Source organism: Anarhichas minor, unplaced genomic scaffold (assembly GCF_050575085.1).
Source record: "Anarhichas minor isolate MPS153535 unplaced genomic scaffold, ASM5057508v1 ptg000026l, whole genome shotgun sequence".
Taxonomy (NCBI): domain Eukaryota; kingdom Metazoa; phylum Chordata; class Actinopteri; order Perciformes; family Anarhichadidae; genus Anarhichas; species Anarhichas minor.
Window position 1 is genome coordinate 3,639,653 of NW_027466472.1, and position 22,179 is coordinate 3,661,831.

General features: G+C 40.4%; 1 protein-coding gene across 2 annotated transcripts; it reads right to left on the bottom strand.

Moving 5' to 3' along the window:
* Positions 1–1,088: 1,088 nt before the first annotated feature.
* LOC142959568 (beta-galactosidase-1-like protein 2) lies at positions 1,089–20,932 on the bottom strand. Of its 2 annotated transcripts, XM_076100897.1 has the most exons (19): positions 20,529–20,932; positions 19,621–19,806; positions 19,390–19,458; positions 18,858–18,953; positions 17,929–18,037; positions 17,446–17,538; positions 17,199–17,280; positions 16,357–16,421; positions 15,956–16,040; positions 13,039–13,182; positions 12,164–12,244; positions 10,262–10,368; positions 8,406–8,552; positions 7,894–7,965; positions 7,428–7,506; positions 6,891–6,978; positions 5,172–5,286; positions 4,259–4,375; positions 1,089–3,234 (listed from the first exon to the last, which is right to left on the bottom strand). In XM_076100897.1, exons 1-19 carry the CDS (start codon positions 20,630–20,632, stop codon positions 3,148–3,150), a joined length of 1,926 nt encoding a protein of 641 aa, XP_075957012.1. In that variant the 5' UTR covers positions 20,633–20,932; the 3' UTR covers positions 1,089–3,147. The 2 variants fall into 2 exon arrangements, with proteins under 2 accessions (XP_075957012.1, XP_075957013.1); XM_076100898.1 differs by lacking the exons at positions 1,089–3,234; positions 4,259–4,375 and adding an exon at positions 5,631–5,684 and having other exon boundaries at positions 5,188–5,286.
* Between the last annotated feature and the right edge of the window lie 1,247 nt (positions 20,933–22,179).

A 22,179-nucleotide genomic window follows, 5' to 3' on the forward strand; every position in this document is an offset into this window, starting at 1 on the left:
ACCCCCTGCCCCTTCAACACACGCAACACAAAATACACCGCTGCAGTATGAAAACTTACAAAGACATTACAGCCTCTCGGGCTCATCAGATGGGGAAACCGTGCTATTACATATTTCTCTTAGAATATGATAAGAGACACATTTAGGCAATGGCTGTATTATATTTCTCATCAGACTGGCTGTTTTCATTGACTGCATGATATTACACTGCACAGGGACCGGCCGTGGAGATCACACAGACTATCTTTGGATTTGTTCTACTCTTCAACTTGCCTCCCATTATTTATTAAAAATCAAATTTAATATATTTATTCATGTATTTATTTTAAGTGAGGATGTGCATTTGAATCATAGCAGTGTTTGCCCTTAAATCTGTATTTTCCAACTGCTCTCTACAACAGCATGCGCACAAACAGTAAATTGTACACATAGATTATCTTACAGATCAATAATGGGGTTGTGCTACCCACTGGCATACACACACACACACACACACACACACACACACACACACACACACACACACACACACACACACACACACACACACACACACACACACACACACCGCATCTTCTTTATAGCATTGCTGTTGATCCAAGTTGTACTTGAGTGGTAATTATGGACTTTTAATCGAACAAACTGAATCCACCTGAATTGTTTTTAGTGCTGAAACAAATTCCAAAATGGAAAAAAAAAACACCAGCGTTCAAAAGACTTAATTTGAACACTACAGGTTGTCTTAAAATTGAGTATCTTGTATATAATTTACCTTTCAAACAAAACTCAACTCTTATCTTACGTTGCTCTTGTCAAAATGCAAGCAAACAAACGTCAGGTTTGACGGTACAGGTCAGCATGCGGTTTGATTGCTTGGATGAGATTATGTGATGTTGATCTCTGTGGTGTTTCCTGAAGCAGCAGAACAAATCAAAGGGCTTCACCTTTAAAGTGACGTTCAAATGTTGTCAGACATCTGATTTGGCATTTTTCTGACTTCAACAGCTGACGTATCAAGCAATATGTAATGCTCACAAATAATTGATCTACTAGAACCAACCTATCGATGCATCAACTGTAACAGTGCAGGTTATTCAGTATTTAATGTCAGTAAATGAGCATTACCCTGTGAGGGGCTTCTCTAAGGCACAATACACACAAGTCCTCTCTTTTTCCTCATCTCCATTGTCATCCCCCAGCCTCATGTGATTCACATTTTATGCATGTGACTCTTTAAGGTTGTTTATTTGCCACAGCAATTCTGTCTCAGAGAAAGATGTTAGTTGAATCAAGTGAAATAAATAACTGAGAAGAACCTCACCTGTGCTGGAGTATTGTGTCTGTACACTGCGTGGTGTTGTAGCCTTCTAAAGGTGTTTCAAACACCTGATGATATGATACTTTCATGAATTCACCAGTGGTTTCGTATAAACCTGTCCAGTCCTTCATATGTTATTATTAACTAAAATATGCTAATTACTAACTTTACTTCTTCCCCGGAGTATTTGTGCTTTCTCGCCTCACAGGTTCCCATGACCGCAGTTTTATCTGGACACTGGTCCTTCAACCATCCATGGCCCTGCTGACACCTACTACGATCTTCATTATTAACCCTATTACCGATACCATTAATGCACAGTACTGATTTTGTCTCTTCCCCGGAGTCCTTGTGCTTTCTCTCCTCACAGGTTTCCATGGAGCATGGTTTCATCTGGACCCTGGTCCTTCCTCCTACCATGGCCCTGCTGACTCCAACTGCTAATATCACTTTTATTATTACTCGCATTACTATTTCATATTACCGATACCATTAATGTACATTATTGACCTGCTTCTTCACCAGAGTCTCTGTGCTTTCTCGCCTCACAGGTTCCTGTGTATCCGGGTTATACCTGGACCAGGTCTTGCCTCCTGCTGTGGTTCTGTCATACATTGAATGTGCTGTAATTACATTGAATGTGTTGTAATTCACTATCCTGTTCTACACATGACATCTATTGCACTTCTGTCCATCCTGGGAGAGGGATCCCTCCTCTATTGCTCTCCCACAGGTTTCTTCCTCTTTTCTCCCCGTTAAAGGTTTTTTTTGGGGGAGTTTTTCCTGTTCCGATGTGAGGGTCCTGGGACAAGAGGATGTCAAATGTGTACATATGGTAAAGCCTTCTGAGGCAAATTTGTAATTTGTGATTTTGGGCTATACAAAAATAAATTGAATTGAATTGAATATAGTACACATGCTGAACAAATCAAACAGACTGTTAAATGCAACTGAGCTATTATTGAGAGGGACACTTAGTTGAGTCAAGTTTTGTCATGAACCCCATATTAATTATTTTAGACCCTTAGAGGTTTATCCATGCGCTTTGTTCCACCTCGGGTATCTAAAAAAAAATAAAGCCCTTTTGAGGATTTGTGCTTGTGTCCCCCCCACCTTTAAAATCAAACTTCTGCCCCTAGCTTACTTATCTACATGTAGCTTGTACAATGCCATAAAATACACTGCTTATTCATTCAAATGACACAGCACAGCTTCACTGTGGCAGCGTTCCTTAAAGAACATAAGTGTGATGGCAGGCTGGTAAGCACCACACACAACAGGTGAGTTTTTAAAAGACACTCTTCAAAGACAGCTTTTGATCTTGACTTCTCTGCAGGAGTTCACAGCACATAAGAAGGTACATTTGAAAAATAACCAGTTCTATATCAAACAGGCTCTCGCTGTGCAGGACAAATAAAGCAGTTTACAAGCTGCCTTACTGACACAGAGGTTAATCCCCCCCTTTATTCAAATGTATTTTTACAAAGCCTACCTTATAAAGTCGGTGGGAGGAATTTTACAACATTTTAATATAATAAAAGACAGCCCCGTGGTCTACAATTATGAAGTATATGAATGCAAGTTAATGATACCATTGCTAAATGGAACAAAAAGGATTCAATAGAATGTCATAATAAATAGTCACTGAATTAAAGACCAATCTGGATCACTGTTGTGTTGGTGTCTTCTGACAGGACAGATGCCATGTTGTGTCACTTTTGAGTGCTGCCGGTGGCGGCACAGCGTTGGTGCCCGGGTACACGAAGCTCACGGCAATCGCCGTGTGCCCTTCACCAAATACTCTCCCATCAACCTCGCTCACCCCCTCCTCACTGGACATCAACGGTCATGCCGTAGTCAGGGCTGCTGCTGAACTGAATCTTACCATCAGTTTCCTGCTCCTCAAACACTATAACCTGAAACAAAGCAAAAAAAATAGTTTAGCTGAGGCCATGAAAGGACAGCGAGAGCGGTTGGTTGAGCACTAAGGTAAATATATGATCAGAATAGAAAAGTTGCGAAAGCCAAGAAGAAGAAACACATGAGATGCAGTAGATGTAGCGAAGGCCTTTTCCAGACAGTGCTCCAGACATCAACAGCATAGACTACAAGGTGATAGAGAAGCGCCCCAGTTGCTCACTCGCGCATATTATTAAGGCTGAGTCCTGGGCTGGAGTCCAGTCCAGGGCCCTTTGCAGCATGTCTTCTCCTCTCTCCCCTGCCTTGCCTGTCTTTCTCTCACCATCAAAATAAAGCACAAATGCACCAAAAAAAAGAAAAAAAATACTGCAGGGTGATGAATATCAGTAGCTGTATACAGCAACTGTGGTCCTGTCATGTGCTTTAACTTTGCCATATTAATGGAGGTGAGGAGCACGTGACTGAAGGAGCTACATAGCTAAATGTGTACATCTGCCACGGATGCACACAGTCCTTTAAATGACTGTGTTGTCAAAACATAACATTGATAACAGACTCAAATGATTAACATTTTCTTGTTCAAGCTTCTCAAGGATTTGATGCTTTGCTCCATCATTGTAAATTGAATATTTTTGGGGCCTGTATTGTTAGTGAGACCAAACAAGTGATGGGTATTTGGCTTTATTTTCAAACATCTTTTAGACAAAGCAATTGATTTATTGAGAAATTAATATATTTCAGTGAAGGAATTAAGATGCAAGTTAGTGAAAGGTGTGTGGCAAAATTGTATTTCTACTTCAAGAGCGTCTGGAGAAATGTGGCAACCGTTTTTCATGGTGATCCACGCACGTTATATTTATTTATATCGTTATATCTCATAATGATGTAAGATTTGATGAAACTGGTTGAAGATTCACAAACATGATATATAACTCATGACATAAAGGGTTTAGTAGTTAGTTGTTTTCATATATTTTTTTGATAGAAGTATCTTGTTTATAAAGGACAGAAGAACTGTACCTGATTGTTCCCCCTGTGAAGCCAGGGGCCTGGGACGTACAGAGTTTGCTGCGGACCGATGGACCAATAGCGACCCAGATTCTTGCCGTTGATAAACACTACACCTTTGTTCCAGCCCTGTGAACACAACCAGTGACGGTTTACCCTGAGAGCAAGCAGGTTCAGCTAATGAAATGAGATGTACAGTATAACCGGAGGGTACAGAAGCACTTATTCAATCAATAACTGCATTATGCAGTATAGCATAAAGATTGGATCATCATCAGAATCTCTTTCTGTAAGGAGCCTTTTAAGATGCTCTCCCTTCTCACTATTATTATTATGCAAATATATCCAATAAATTAAAAGTGAGCTAGCACTCATCTGTACATAATAAAATATCAAACAAAAGATATGAATAAATTCACACTGAATCCAAATTCCTGGTGTCGAAATTCCAATCAGGTCAACAAAGGAGAGATTCACATGTCTATGTGTTGAAGACAGCTCGCTGGACAGGAACTGTATGAAAAATGTCAGTCAGGCACTATCAAAATTGCCTTGACAAAGCTCAATAATAATAATAATAACTTACCAAAACAATGTGCGGTAAACTATACAACACGGCGTTTAGAAGTATGTGAATTATCTATGAAAGTCTAGACAGCTGGATTTCTGTTTAATCCAGATGAGAAAAAAACTTGACATTTATATTTGATTTAAAGAATGTCTCAACTTTCATTGTGAATCTATGAGAGTGGGGCAAAATAACCCAAACACCAGACATATACTGTAATTGAATCCAGAAATACAGCCCTGTGCCAAAGACGATCTATTTCTACATTTTCCATTTTCGGTTCAGATTTTGTCAAAGAGTTATTGTCTGTGGAGTCTGTAGTTTGTCGTGCTGCTGTACTGATTGCAGGCCACTCACAGGGAGCTTGATGAAGGTGTCTTTAGGCAAACTGTTCACATAGAGTCTGGCCTGGAAAAAAGCTGGGAATGTGGGCCGCTGACGCATAGACAGCCAGTGGCCTGAACTCTCAAGACTGTAAAAGAAGAACACATTGCACTTTTCATTTTGGTCAGATTACACTTTCAACAACGCTGCACATTTCATGGAATGAAAGCACAAACCTTGATGTATATAATGTATTGTTTAGACACAGTCTGTGGCAGCTTTTCTCAAAAACGCAGTCTGGACTTGTAGGTCTTCGGCCAGCAGTCCACAGTGTATCATGTCATTCGTCTTCATATGCCGACAGTAAATGTCAAAAGGAAACTTTGGACAATATTCCCAATTACTATCTTTGTTTTGGTTATAGGTTATATTTTGCCTCCAAGTAAACGCAAAGGTTGCCATGATAGAAGAAAAATTCTTCCTCAGTTATACCTTTTTAGTGTTCATTCATAAAGGGCTTCAGGCCTTGACATTTTCAACACAGCGCTGAGGAAAAGAGATTGCAAATTTTTCAGCACATGAAGAGAGACCCACAATGACTTGAACAAATATGTAAATAGTCCATTAAGTGCAAATATGAACCTCTAAATAAGCTAGAAGGTCAGCCAATCCTGCTGAACCTGATGTTTATCATCTGTGCAACAAATATGAGCTGCATACAGAGGGTAAATATTACAAGATAACACCTAGAAATTCTAAATATCAACAAAGGTTTTGTGATTACGAAGGGTTGTGGATGATTTTTGACTTCAATCTGGTGTTAATGACACTAATGTTCCATGTGATTATCAATATACGGGAATGTTACCCTTATAATGCTTGGTTGTTGTGGAGAATATATCAATATTTATTATGGGATGGGTGCCACATTACAGATCCGCCATTTTGTCAAACAGTTTGCAAGATATTTAACTTTTAAGACAACCTTTGTCATCCAGCAAATCTAAACCTGTCCCGATTCCAAATCGCTCACACCATTTCCCTTTTTGTCATTGCACAGCATTTGTTTACACTGGCACTGTACAAGGTTGGGTACATTTGTATTTAGTCGGTGTCTTGGTGTTGACTCAATGGTCTTGTCAGTTCTTTGGGAAATATATTGTACGATTGAATAACTGTCCCGTTAAAGGTTTATCCATGTTGGTGTTTTACTTCAGAATTTAATTACTGCTCTTCTTTGCTGATGCTGCAAGTTTGTCATAATGCTGAAATAATTTCCTTGCTGTCTGACATCTTACATTTAAGCTGTCAGACACTTGCTGCTCGCTAAAATGCAACTTTGGATGAATCGTATTTTTATCTCTGGCTTTCACAAGGTGTTTTTATTATTGTATCCACTTCGAACATAGTTTGGATTCTGCTAATACTGTACATGATGAACACCTTGTTCTACACCATCTCTGTCAGTGACAAAAAGGTGAAGGTTTTCCTCTCATGTTGAGGCTCTAGAACATTGATAAGAGTACATATCTTAACTGATCTACCTACTGCGCTGCTGATAATTTTAGATGTTTAACATGACATGCTGTATTGGATGGCTGTGTTATGGTTTTCTGCATTTTGCCATCATGTTCCCACTGTGTTGTGTTAAGCAGAGAGGTAATCAGCTGGATTGAATCAGGAGCAGGCAGGCGTAATGACAGAGAAACACAAACATGGAGGGAAACTGGGTAATAACTGAAAGACACCAACCTGTTTACAAAGCCCGGCTTCATGTCCAGACTACGAATGATGAAGTCACGGAGGGGCCGCTTGTTTAACTCGATATCTCCAACAAGACCTGAAAGGTGAGGAAAAGCTGCTTTAATTGGATTTATTTTTTTTTTTTATGGATCTTGCACATTGATCTCACACATTGATTTTGATGCATTGCATCAAACACTGCAGTGCTCCATAATACAGCAGCAATACACCTTGGGGAAACCAGGAAAAAAGTGTGTATTTGCCCCAGGGAAAACATGACTAAATGGCTCAATCTGGCGGAAAATAGTAAAAACTTCCAAAGTAAAGAACTTCCAAAAATAAAAAAAATAAAAAACTCCACGCCATCTGCATCAACACAGCCAGAATGATCGAAAAACTAAAAAGCCAAAAATATCCCTTGTGTTGCATAAGGGTTAAGATACTGTTAATTAGTTTCCTTCAAGGTATCTAATGAAAAAGATCAATCAGCAGGACTTTTGCTGACTGGGACATCTGCAAAGCCATCAGTTTAAAGAACACTTGTACCTTTGCGCTGCTCATCCAGGCTGTTCCCATAATTCACTCTTCCACAGTTCTCCACCAGTAAACTCAGAGTTCTTTTTCCCTTCAGAGGAAAAATGCATAAAACATGAGATGCATTACTGAAATACAGCAGTATTCCTCGATGGAAAGTATTACAAAAAAAACAAAAGGAGGCTGAAATTCCTTTCAGCTGCTCTGGCTTTAGTAATTGATCAAGGCCGCTCTGAGTCAGCACTTTTCTGTAAGGTTGAAGTCGACTATTGAAGTTTGTTTTGCGATAAACAGTCATTTGAAGGTTTGCTGTTGGCTTAATACTGGGTCCTTGCTGCCAAAACACATCTATCAGCATCCCCTGAAGCTTTCACATGCTGTTAAATATTAACAAAGTTATGCTTTTGAAAGTAGCTTACAGTTGACTAGCTCTTACAGTAACTACATACACACACACATACATACACACACAAGGTACCTTCCCATCAGGGAGTGCGAGTTCTTGCGTTGTATAATCCAGAACACCAATAAAATATTTGCCGACAAAAACCTAGGAAGAAAAGGAAACGTGAAAAAATGCAAAAATAAAAATACGCCAAATCAGTTACCATTCTTACTATTAGTGTTGCTAATGTGATCACACATCAAGATACATACAATAAGAAAAAGGCTCAGCAGGAGCACCAAACCCCCCAGTTAATCGTAACACCCGTCCTCAACATGAAGCAGTAATGCATTTGTCCTGACATTACACTTCTCTTCTCCTTCACGAAAGAGAAACTTTTAGAACTCAAGGCTCCAGCGACTGTGTGACATGTCTTTAACACCAGAGCAACTGGTAGCAGCCTGGGCTTGTTAATTGTACTCCACAAGTACACTGATCAGGGCTGTGATTTCAGATAACAAGTTGTTACTTGCAAACCTTCTCACAAAGAAAAGTGTAAATGTGTGGTTTGCGGATTGTGTTGATGCCCGTCTTCCTGTTCTTACCAGAGCTCTGTCTCTGATGTTGTTCTTTGAGTTGAGGGTTCCCTCGCTGGTGATGGTCGTCTCATACAGTGTGTACCCGTAAGACTGACCATTGTTGTTGTTGACAGGGAGATTCTCCATGTTCACCGGCCTCTCTGACTTGAAAGGCTAAAAAAAAAAAAAGACGACACAAGTTGTTACCTTTTAAACCCAGGCATCTAAATGTGCTGCAGAAATTCATGTTTTTAAAGATCTTTATTTTTTTTGTTGTCACATGAAATGTGCTTTATTTAAAGTGAACACACAATCTCGAAGCTACTCTCCATGCAGATGGGATCTTACGATTCCCGCTGCACAATCTCCCACTCGCAAGATGGCTTCACCCAAAGTGATGATTTATCAAACCTAATGAAGCTTTCTTGTCTGGCGTTCAGAGCAATTCTTTCATTCAGCAGCATTCTTTTGCATACCCTTGGGGAGGTGCATTATGCACTCTCCACGAGACAATAAACACTCGCTGCTATGACACGATTAACCACATACTTGCAGACACACAGATACAATATCAAACTCAGACGTCCCACTCAGTCACTCTAAAAGCCTCTGTAGAGAAAACGCTCTCTTTGAACAAGGGTGTGTGGCTGGTCAGGGGCAAAGTAATTGTCGTCTCAGAGGGAAGCAAATTATTGCGACGGGGAGTGAATGATGAATGTGGTAAGCTACTGCCAGACGTGCTACATCTGGTTTGAATTTTAATGCCCCTGAAGAGCATGGTGTAAATGGCTAAACTAAACTGGTGGTCATGAAAGCGAGCAGACATGATGACAGCCTCCAAACAGGCTTTTAACCAATCTTTTGGCAAAAGGAAATGTTCTGCTGCATTCGTGTTATAGTTTCACAACAACCTGCTTTGCAGTCACAAAGCTGCACACAGTTGGTTACTGCTGGTCCCCGAGGAGGCCACTAGTGCAGTTAGGAGAGAATGTCTTGCTCAGGGGCACCTCATCTGCAGGTGTTCATTAAGGGAGGAGTGCTACTCATTTCACTTCTCGTCCTTCCTCAATAGATCCAGCCGTGTGGTGGACTAGCTGCAAGCTCACTTCTCTCACTTTCAGATTACCACAGCCACGTCTGCACCTGACCTTGTGATTTTCAGGGCTTCAGATTAGACTGTTCAATTTCTTTCAATCAAGAAATCAAATGATTCTGTATGGGGTTTGGTTTATGTGTGAGAGGAACATATACTACTGTATATTGTATGATTTGTTTAATTTGGATAGACCAAATAAAATATGGGCAAAGAATATAAAACTTACTTCACATATGATAAATGTTTTATTGGAGCATACTATTCAAAATCCACTCAACTCTATAGAGATACATTCAAACATTGCTGGAAGATACATCCAATGCAATGATCATTTATGTTATTGTAACATAAATTTGCGGTTGTTTGTATTGTTTGCTAATGTTGATTGACTCTAAAATATGGCTAGTAAAGCTACTAACAAATAATAATAATAATAATAAGTATTGGTGTGATAAGGAGCTTGTAAGTGTAGGTACTGTGAATACACCCGTCATGGGGCTAGGACAGTCTGAGGGAATCACACTTCTCATGCGCTATGCAAGGCTAGAATACATTTTTAAAGAAGTAAACACACCACAGCAGGCAGCACATCCACATAATTGACAGCAAATTCTCTTTGAGTTCATTGGATTGGCTTTTGTGTATTACTTATACATTAAATATTTCATGGATGACTGTTGTCTGACTGACTGCAACCTTCTGACTCGGTTTTGAGCAATGCTACATGGGTGATGTTTATTATTTCTGTGCCTCCTACGTTGGCACTCTCTGTGCATCTGTAGCTTACCTTGTCAGTGAAATGCAGACTGTCCCACAGAGACAGGTGTTGCTGGATGACAACAGGCTGGTACGCTCTCCTCTCCTGATGAGAGGGCAGTTCAGGGAGAGGCTGGGCTGAAAAACAAGCGGGGAAAATGAGGCTAGGATGCAGTTTGTCTGTCTGTACATTCACTCATTAACATTTCTTTCATCCTCTATTTTCCCGGGGGATTTATTACAACATGATGCATACACTGCCCACACTCAGTCAGAGAAGGGAGTAAATAATGGATATTCCTGGTCTTTGAAGAAATCTCCTAAAACTTGCCAAGGTAAACCTTTTGCATCTACTCATCTACACATTATGACCACCTGAGAAATAAAAGAGATGGAATGAAAATAATGATAAACCATGTTGCACAGCTGGTACATAGAAAAGGTAGGATGATTTACTAACTCTTGGCCAGCGTAATTCACGTTTAACCAGCAGAACAATTCACTAAAACACACAAAAACTATTGGGCATTCTCCTGAGCTTTTTAAGCACAGCATGTTGTTCCATTCTGCCTTCTCTTGCAGGAGTCTTCATACTCTAAAGCCAATGAATCACTCAATATCAATCATAAAGGTGACCATGGAAACTTCTTAGAAGGCTCCCCGGGTGAGCCATTTACCCACCACAGCAGCATCCAGTTTGTGCTGCAGTTAACAGTGGTTCCCCATGCCCACCCCCTGCTTTTAAAGGTGTTAAAGCATGCAGAGACACCAGCGGTCCCTCCGGAAAAAGGCTTGACAGCATTTCCTTATCGCCAAGCGGTAACAGCTGGATCACTTAAGAAAAGCGAGGATAACGGCCGACACCTTTCTCCAAAATGGCTCTCTGCGACGCTCACACGCCAGTGCCTTTGTTAGTGTGAATCATTTTTTTAAATCTAAGAGGGGAAGAATTAGTGTTTATGTCTATGAAGCTACGTCACAGATCTGGATTTCTAAGAAGTTCAACTCACACCAGTTAAATTACTCCATCATTGAAAAGGAGGCACTGGCACTGATCTGGGAATACCTCAAATCATAAAGTGGTATCATCAATAGTGATCTGACATATTGTGCTCACACAGACTATGTAGTGCAGATGAATGAGCAGCTTGTTTAAGATTATATACTGAATTATTGCAATTTTTGAAAGCCCCAAAGCATTTATGTCACAGGTCTATCTTAGGAGCCATGGTGTTGTAACAGATCAGTGTTCGACTTTTGACAGATCAGCCTGAATCCATGCCAGGTTATACAAAAACAAACTACAGGGTAAAGAGTAACTGACACAACGTACATGATTTGACAACCAAACAGTGATAAAATATCAGAATGATCTAATTAAAGAATTGGGTCATGTGTTTGTAGTTGCTGAGCAGAACAAAAAGCCTCCTCAGACTCACTCTCATATCCAGGCCACTGCTCATTGTTCAGCAAACAACAAAACATAAGGATGAATCATGCATAGGCAGCCTTTCAAACTATCTACAATCACCTGGGCAAATTATTACTTTGTTGGGCTGGATTCAATCCCAGATTGCCAAAAGCTACATTTTCGGTCTCGGTCACAAAACACTTGAGACTTCTGGCCCCAACCACAAACCCTTGTTTTACAAAGAGAGAAAACGGCATCAGCAATAAACATGGTAAAAGGCCAAGTATGTCATTTTCACAATGGGCAGTAATTGAGGGTCTTTGACTTGGGCAGAAATCTCACACACATGCACAAACGCACACAAACCCATATCTAATCCGTGCTTGTAATCATATGCAAAGTTAGCAAACAGAGAGCAGGTTCTACAAGGAGAATTAACTTAAGTGGGGAGATGAAAGGAGAGGGAGAGAAAGAGAAACAGAAGATGTGGGGCCCGACTCAGCAACAACACACAACACTCACCGTGGTAGCGGCTGAATACATTCCTCAGAAGATGGTACTTGGTGGTGTAATCCCCAGCCTCGGATAATGGAGCATCGTAATCTGAAAGATAATGCGCTATCAGGACAGCAGGCTCGGGAGCCGGAGAGAAGCAGGGATGCCTCTTACCGTGGCAGATGCTTTCAGTGTGCTCCCCTATCAAACATCTCGAGACAGCGGCGGGCCGAGACACATTTTAGGTTATCGTGAGCCTTCTTGAGGCAAAAAGGTAAAAGGCATTCAGAGGAGTAAACACAGGTACGACAGCTGCTGAAGGTCAGAGGTGGTCTTCCCTACTGGGGAGCGGTTTTCAGAATTCTCCTCTTTTCTCAAGAACGAGGTCATTACATTGTTAAGTACCCTAGAGGAGAATATAAAACCCATTGTACCATCTTTAATTTACATCTCACGTGCATTTTATTAGGTAATTAATTCATTAATGCACACTGCATATTCAAATTTTAAACCAGCCGAAGGTCAGAGGCTCAGGAGTAGGGATAGCGCCATCTACAGACATTTCAAAAATCCTAATCATGTTCATTTTAGTCTACATCTCTTATTCAAAATTGGCTCAGACTGTACTTACTGACGGTATTTCAAAAAGAAGGTTATTGTTTGATGATTATGTGCACTCGTTAGAGATTTCTTTCAGCCTACATTGGTGCAGAATTAGTGGTCTCACTCAGACACAATTGAAGTGTAAGTAATTGTGAATGTGTCTGGCTATTAAAATGCAGTTTTGTGTTGAATCCTTGTGGCATGAACCCAGCTCAACCCTGACCAATCTACCCTGTATGAGGATTTTTTTCCTTCAAGTGTCATAAAATGCTGGTCACAAACATATTCATTATACGTACCATAGCTTGTCACCATGGGTTTAGGTACCGACATTCCAACGGCAAACGCTCCGCTCATGAAGCCAAAATTCGTCCCTCCGTGGAACATGTAGAGGTTGATGGACATGTCTAGTTTAAGGATCTCCGTGACCACAGGCATCATGTCTGTCAAAAAAGTGACATAAACAAATCCCACATAAAGTCTACAATTTATCCTAATTGTTCTGATATAACCAGTGAGTAAATCTGAGAATAACAAATACAAAGCTAAACATTAAGATCCAAAAAATCCATTTGATTTAACAAGCCACTGTCTCAATAATCCTGTTGCCCTCAATTCCACTTCAATTGAAACACAGACAGACCTCCGCCTCACATCCAATTACAGGTTACTAAAATTCATTACGGGGCAATGCTCACGACCATAAAAAATTGCCTACCTCCCTGCACTAATTAGCAACCTATATTTTGCAGCAAACATAGCAGGGCAAGTAATTAAGCATTCCAATTGGACCTTAGTAGTCAAATTGGACTGACGTTAATGATTTGAATCAAGGGCATGAGCCTTAGTGAATAACGATGGAGCAGGTTGAGTGACAGAGCCGGACTCGGTTGGTTTCATGGTGGCGGCTCTAGCTGTGACCAACTGCTGGGTGTGTAGCAGTCAGTAGAGTAATGAACTGTCAAGGACATGAATCCCCTCTGAATGCCCCAGCGTTCATTTCACAGCTGTGACACTTTCTGCATGGCAAGGGTCCCCCCCCCCCCCATATCCCCTTTTCACCGAGGAGGAAATACATAAGGAAGCCTTTCATTTTTTGTTAAGATGTGGATGGCTGCTGGGAATGACAGAGAGTAAAATGGAAGCTTGAGGCTCTGCACTGTGTATTTAAAATGAAAGGTTTCTGAGAGCACTCAATATGGTGATAGCATTAGTCTTTACAAATGTGAAACATGTACGTCACCCCTGTGTATTACACCAAAGACCACTCGCCTGGCGGTCTCCTGGTATGTGGGAGAGACCTACTGAAATGTTCTGACAGAGTAAGTTAAACTACATCTTTGTAAAAAAGTTTTTGACTAGTGGCACTATGGAGGAATGTTTTTTTCAGAGTGGGTCCCCCTTTTGTTTGCACGTGCACAAAGATGCATTATGCATGTGGAACTGTACAAGACTATTTTATACTTCTACTCCACATCAGATAGAAATATTATACTTTTTACTACATTAAATATATTGAAGCTAGTTTACTAATTACAAAACATACAATCACCTTTTAAATTAGGATACATTCGTTTCCTGCAAAATCTCCTCAAGTCTTTTTAGTCGATGCCCCTTTTTTTCTTAAAATGTGATACAAATATTCAGGCCCGTTTCCAATGCAGAATGATTTTTTTATTCTGCAATATTATATTCAGTATATTCTGAAATTAAGTTTCATACTTTCATTTCACAGTATATGCCACTACGAAATGGGCTTTTAGTACTTTTGCTTTTACAACTTTAAGTTGAAATGCCTTTGAATTTTAACTTTCTACATTGTTATTTCATCCCTTTTAGTTAATTAAAGGATATGAATCCTTCCTCAACTGCACGAGTGACACGATACACAGTCCTGCCAATGGTTTCACACTATTCCAATAATCGACAGTTGGTGCAATTAGGAGCCAAGAAATGTAGCAATGCACCAACAAGAAGAGGAAGACCGACAGCACGCAGTCAGGAATGTAAACTGAGAAGATTTCAAATTCTTCCAAAAAGATGCTCCGTGAATGTTTTACGAGGAAGAACGTTGTGTTCAACACCTTTGTTAGGCCATGATGATACACACAATACATTTGGTGAGTAAACATAATTTTGTCCTAGATCTCACATTATTGTCATGTCTTATGTTCAGGTTCAATTCAAATCGGAAAAGAAAAACACAAAACGACGACACAAAAGTGTTTATCATGATCTCTCAATATATGATTCCATTGAAAGACGATAAAATATCATATTGAATGATAACCCAGGCCTACTTATAGGACATTGCAGCATCTAATTAATAGGAAAGTACGCAATGATGTGTTCCCGACAACTGAAACCTCGTTTAATGCAACCAAGGGCAAGACAAACCCAGTGTGTGTCTGCGTGTTTCTGTGTAGCTACAGCCTATGTGGATAAAGAGGAAGTGCAGGGACAAGCGATGAATGCGGCTGCTACAAAGTGTAACACCTCCACCTGGGTTCGGTGCAGTCAGTGAGAATCGATGGAGCACATCTTTGAACAATCCCGTACAAAGAAGTGTTTGAAAAAAAGCTGGCCTCTGAACATCAAATGTACGACCCGGGGACAAAGTTCGAGAGGGTGGGACACGGACTCTGGTTTGTGATACTTGGCTCACAACATACCATGCATGAAAAGTCTATAAATCTCTGACAAAGCCGCAAAACAAGGAGGAAATGGCCATATGCTAAGCTGTAAATCCCAGCTGCACTGAGTGGGCTCTGTGCCTGTTGTGAAGGAACCAGCATGTTAGAGGGACTTTCTTACACTCAGTCTGGAGAATTTATCTTAAACAACCTCTAACGCAGAGAGCTTGTCCACACCCTGTCTTAATTTCCGCTGGCACAGAGACTGTTTCATTCTCAGCTAGAAAAAAAAAAAGAAGGGTTGTCTTAAGCCTTTCTTACCCTAAGGCACTGAGACTCTGTCTAACCCTCAAGACAGTCTGTTTTACCTTCAGAGGTTCTATATTGGATTGCTGCACAAAACCTGTCTTACCTCCATCTCAAATTAGCCAGTATTATCGACCTACTGTACAGAAAGAAATCGTTTCATCCTCAACAAAGAATCCCTCAGCGGGAACCCTGTCTTACTCTCACATAAACACCTGTTTTGGTGCTATCGCTCTCTCTAAAGAAATCCTGTCTACCCACCCTGAGTCTGTCTTACCCTCAGCTGTGTACACGTGATGAAGGTCCCCCCAAAGATCGAACCAGCCGGACCAGTACTCCATCACCATCTTCGGTTTGTGAGGCTGGGAGAGGGAAAAAAAGGTCAATTTCTTTCAGTAACTACCTATTTGCACTTGCACAAACCTTTAATAAACTGTCTTAAAGATATTCTTTCAGGTCTCCATTCCTTTTAAAAGGTCCAATGTTTCACTGGGAATTACCTGGACAGTCTATTTATTGGGAAGAGGACGGGTTGCTAATGATGTGTCCGTTTGATGTTTAGTTTGATCTTTGATTAGATCAGAAAACTAGCAATAACTGAGTCCAAAAACATGGACAATGAACAATAATGAACAATCATAATGAACAATGAAAACCCAACATAAAAATAAGACTCACTTGTATTCCATCCAGATACTTGATGTCATTCGGGTTCAGTTTCTGGAAATTGATGGTTTCTAGTGCTTCAGACACACAAAGGTAGAGCAATATTGTTCAAGCAAATACAAACTATAAAAGATGTAGAACATCAGTTCAAATAAATACCAAAAACATCCTTTAGAAAGAGCTTTATGGAATGATTATTGATTTCAGTTGTACTTAAATCCTCACATGCTGCTTTTGTTGTCTTTAAAGAAGTATTAGCAGTTCAGCATGGCACCTCAAAGTCCATACAAAACTAAATTCTCTTCTAATCATAAAGTTAATGCAAACTTCTGCATGAAAAATCAGGCAACGAGGCATCAAACTTCAACTGTTCACCATGACATGTATATGCACACTTTATAAAACAATACCCAGAGGAGGGTTTATTATAACAACACTCTAGAGAGTTCTCCTCCAATTATGATGATGGCGACAACAATGTATGTTTGCAATGATAATTAAAAACAGAAATACTCTTCATCTCAGTGAAGGCTATGAAGGCTTAAAAACAATAATTGCTAATGAAGGTGTGCATTAAAATAGCATATGTGTCAAACAAAATACTTATATTACAGCATCACGATGTTTATGCCAGTGTTGTTGCAAAAAGAACAATTTTCTGGTACAAGACAGAATCCTTTGTGTGGAGTTCAGAACTGCAGCTGCCTGACACCAGGCCCCCCTTTGGCTCAGACCCCTCGTCATTGTGCGAAAAACACAACACACCAACCGCCATACTGTATATGTGTGTGTGTGTGTGTGTTTGTGTGTGTGTGTATGCATAGTCTTGTTTGTCTGTCAGCGCTTGACAATACCTCCTTTCACTCCTCCACGCTTTAGTCCTTCCTTGTTGTCTGAAGTCAGCAGCAGCTCTGTGATGCCCCTGGACAATAACGCCTGGAAAGATGGAGGATTACGGAGGCAAATAAACAAAAAAGTGGGGGCTCTTTCTGAAATATAAGCAATTGAAAAAGGACAGCTTGGAGGAAAAAAGTGAATAAGTCCACTCTCATCTATGAGCTACCAATTATTGTTCAAATGATGTACAATTTTGTTTCCTACCTCCTTGATGAAAGGCATGTACTCTCCATCTTTAGCATAGGAGCCATACTCATTCTCCACTTGAACTGCGATGATTGGGCCACCCTCGGAGTACTGCGCATTGATTATGCGAATAGAGGACACACATTAGGGCCTGGCATCAGTTCTTGACCATTCCTACCCTCTAAAGCTGAATGTTAACAGCACTGTGAAATGGAAATCAAGTTTGTTCAATGATGCGTGGAGCTGATGAAAAGAAAATATGGCTTTTATTTCATTTGTGTGTTTATTGCCATCTATGGTTAACATAATGGACAACAGCAGCTAGTTAATGCACTTTTTTTAGGTGGAAATAGAAATATTGCATGCAGGGGTAAAATATATGGATTTGTAAACCATGAAAACATTAAATATTGTATACTTTTTCTAAAAAAAAAAACACTAATGTGTATACATCAATCAATTTTTCTTTACATTTTTATTTGTGCTAAAATGGAAAAGTACCTGATGTGGAACAACTTTCTTAATGAGTTGATGAAAGAAGGAGTTGACTGCATCAGTGAATCTTGGGTAGGTTGTTCTTAGTTTCATGTTGTGATCCCGCAGCAGCCAACTGAAAAGAAATCACAAACAAAACCTTTAAAGTGTCCAAAAAAGCAACGTATCACAGGAGTTCCTCAGAATGCTGTGCAGTGGGCTCTCTTCAGGTTTTTTTTTTTAGCTCTCGACGATAATCGCACCAACCTGAGCATGACTATCGTAAAGTGAAGTGCAGAGGAAGTCATGCTTCACTGCGTGTCCCTAGAAACACTCTGTTTTGATGATTATCAAATAAATATTACCTCACATTCCCCGAAGGCAAAACGACTCCATAAATACCTACTTCCAGTCTCTTCCCCTCACATTCACCGCATTATCTGCACACATCTATTTTGATTACAGAAGTAAATTAATTCATCCTTTCAGGGAGCTATGCCTGTCATATTTAATTACTGTTCTCTCTAATACCTCACTAAAAGTCTGGTAAATCATTGGTTACTTTCATCTGAGTAACATTAGAGGTTACTTGCATAGTGCATAATGCCCTGTCTCTGTATCTTGTGTACAACACTGTGAGGTGGACCATTCTCACCAAGACAAATTCTTTGTTGCACAGCAACACATCTGGGGAGACTGGCAAATAGGTGACAGAGACGGCACACTTGAAATACTTCACATAACCAAATTATTTCCACCAGTTTAATTGATTCAGCCTGCAGCAAAGATAACGCTAACAAAAAAGATTACCTGACGGAACAATTCATGTCCAAGCCAATTTAAGGGATTAACTTAGTACCCCACTGGCTATTCCAAAATAAAGCTTTACAATGTGACTGTGGCTGTAACGCATAAACAAAATATCTGCGAAGGAGACACTTGACTGTGACGTTTACCTGGGTAGTCCCCCTAAATCCCACTCAGCACAGATGTACGGCCCTGGACGCAGAATGACCCAGAGGCCCAAGCTGCCTGCTAGGCGGAGGTAAGCTCTAGGAGAAAGATACAAAAGGTGCCGTCAATGAGGTCTATTTACCATCAATACAGTCAATTTGAAAAGTTTACTACTGCAGATAATAAGTGGGGACTGAAAGTAATTCTCAATTAAAGCAGACGTTCAATTGCAAATGATATGACATTCCAACATATTCCGCTCAATTGATTTCTTTCATTTCCAGATCGAATCTTTCTGTTTGGAGCCTCCAGCACTGGACTTAACAGCAAGCCGCACATTTGATGGATCAACGGCCATCTGATCAATGAATCAAGGAGCACTGATACTGATCGAGTGCACCACTAATTAATCAAAAACATTTCTTAAGGGTGAACGTAGACCCTCTCAGCAGCATCAACGTATTGAAAGCTCTTCTGCAATGCAACAGTGCCATCTGCAGGAGTCTCAGAAGTCCTCCCTTCGTCGTTCCTTACTCTAAATCCAGCTGGTCCTCAAAGTTGAACACCCCTCGCTCAGGCTCATGCAGGTTCCACGGCACATACCTGAAAAGAGAATTTAAAAAAAAAACAGATGTGTGTGCTGTTAGTATTTTAATGGTGATTTCAAGACTGCATTTTATTCTTGTAAAAGTCTATCTGACATGGTTCATTCTGGTGTTATAAGGTAAAGTGTATTCATCCAGCCGCGTTGCAGTGGGAGCCTACGTGGTGAGAGTGTTGAGGCCACAGGCCTTCATCTTCAGCAGCCGGTCCTCCCAGTAGGCTCTCGGGACACGGAAGTAATGGATGGAGCCCCCCAGGATGCGGAAGGGTTCTCCCTCCAGAGTGAACTCAGATGAGTTGGCCCTCAGACCTTCCACACGGCTCATTCTTCTCTCTTCAAGGCTATTCCTACGGGGGCAAAGTACTGTTCACAACTGGAAAATAAACTTGTGCAACTGGAACGAAGGCCAGGAAGACATATTTCTACGGTATTATGGGAAGCTATAGCTTGAGAACAAATATTCCCTTGAGCAAAACATCTAAACCCAGTTTCACCTGTTCAGAAAACTGTTATCACTGCATTTGAATGTACTCGCAACAGAAGAGGCACAACCTGGGAACAAGGAAGGCTTTCTTGGTTATCTTGCAAGGTTCAGTTATGGCCGATTATCCTCAAGTCATTTGATTTTGACCACGATTTAACTTATCGTGTTACAGAGAGCTCTCTCCTCCATTTCTATGTACACAAATCAGCAATAGAAAAGATTTGCATAGAGACTCACATGGTGATCTGACCTCAAAACATGACAAACTGAAGTCTAGCACAGGTAACTTGTTATGTGTTGTCACGTTCAATGTCCACACGCCTGCAGGTGAGAGTTCACAGGCAACTTGGTTGATTTTTTTAAAGAGCTGAGTCGGAATTTCTGAATATAAGTGGTACAAATAACCAAGCAAACACACTCAAGCATAGTGCAGCAGCCATGGAGAAGCTTGGCCACAACTTTTACATTTGAGGTGTTAGTGGGCGCGGTTTTCATCCAGGAATTCATTAATACGCGTGCCTCTTATTACTGGTTAAAATATTACTTCCCTCTGTCTCGTGTCAGCTGTTGAAGAGTTTGCCTTACCTCGTGGCCTGATACGCGATTATCGCTCCGACAGCAAAACACAGCAGGACCAAATATCGTTGCTTTAGCGACAGACGAAGCCCACCCATTAATACGCTTTCCATTCGCAATAACGACAGCACTTTAGTTCCAGTTGCACCCTGTACGTTTCTGGTGTTTACGCGAATTAAAGTGCATGCGTTTCGCCAGACCAACTAGATTCCTGTTATGCGATTATATCGCATGACGTCAGGCCAACAGTTTCGCAAAGAATGTAAAAACTGACATGATAAACAAGAATAAAGTGGAGCTACCCCATAGTCATATTCGCATAACGCAGGATGTTCGTAACGTTACTTCCAGGATTAATAATTCAAAAGACTAGACATGCTCTATGAAAAATGTAACGTAGTTGCATAGTGTTAGCTGGTGTAGCCTAACCTAACTAGTATTTGATATGGGGGGAAGCTAGCGTTAGTAGCCCACAAGTAGGACACGCAACACACAAACAGCTGATTCTATTGTTGAGGGTTGGGGACCGTCGCACAATTATGCTGCTGAAGAAACGCAGAAAATGAAAACAACTCAAACTTCCCTTGCTTTTTTCTTTTTCAAATAAAAAAAGATTGATTACTTCAACAATCTACCAAACACGTTCTCTTTATATCCAATTATGCTGTTGTCATGAATGCACGAATATAATCTTTTTTCCCCTATTAGACTAAACGGCATGTTGTATTTACAGACATACTTTTAATATAATTATTCTCCAGGTCATTTTTAGTGTCTGTCTTTGTCTCGCATATTTGGGCAACAATATTCCCAAAGGTCTCCTTCAGACGTCACAGTTCTCCAGATGCTTTCTAATGAGGGGAGCAATTAAATGTCTTGTTCTCGCCTTGTTGATCAGTCCATTCTTTTTCATTACACGTCACTTAAATCCTCCCTCCTCGCATTCATTTTTAAAATTGAATATGTCCTACGTCTTTTTTCAGCTCATGATCCCAACATCCCTGGAGCACAGTTAGCTTAAACTGTGATTGATAAGGGAAGAAGATTGTGCTACATACCCTTTGCTTTTATTGTCTGCAATTTGTTGTGCTGCTCCTTGTTCTATGGTGTTGACTTTTCATCTTATCAATAACTATAAAATGTTCATGTGCTCTCAGAAGAGAGGAAACAATGAACACCCCTACCATATCCTAAATGGGGTAGAGAAGACAAAATATCATGACACACACATTCGTGCTTTTACACACTCACTTGTGACCACAGTTGAACAAGGTAACCTATTTGCAATCTGTGATTACAATCAAACCCACTATAGGGCACCAGCACATTCTTTATGTAAACTATCATGAGACCAACATTTTTGTGATGCCTCCCTTCTCTGACTGAGAGAGAGAGAGAGAGAGAGAGAGAGAGAGAGAGAGAGAGAGAGAGAGAGAGAGAGAGAGAGAGAGAGAGAGACAGTGCACTATTGTATTTTTTGTTCTGAAACAACAATAGTTTCCCTTATCCACAGTGCTTGAGGCCTCCCAGCATCATCCTCTCTTCAAATGCTCACAGGCAGGCTCAGCTTTATGGTACAGCAATATTTTTTATGTAATCGAGATTTTCTGTTATTCTGCATTTGGGAATTTCGTGTTAAGTCTTGGTAAGTAAATAAATG

Coding starts and splice junctions, on each gene's coding strand:
- LOC142959568 (XM_076100897.1), bottom strand. CDS start 20,632: ATGGAAAGCGTATTAATGGGTGGGCTTCGTCTGTCGCTAAAGCAACGA. Junction 18,954..19,389: donor GAGGACCAGCTGGATTTAGA/GTAAGGAACGAC, acceptor TCTTTCTCCTAG/AGCTTACCTCCGCCTAGCAG. Junction 8,553..10,261: donor GTCTGCATTTCACTGACAAG/GTAAGCTACAGA, acceptor TTTTTTTTTTAG/CCTTTCAAGTCAGAGAGGCC.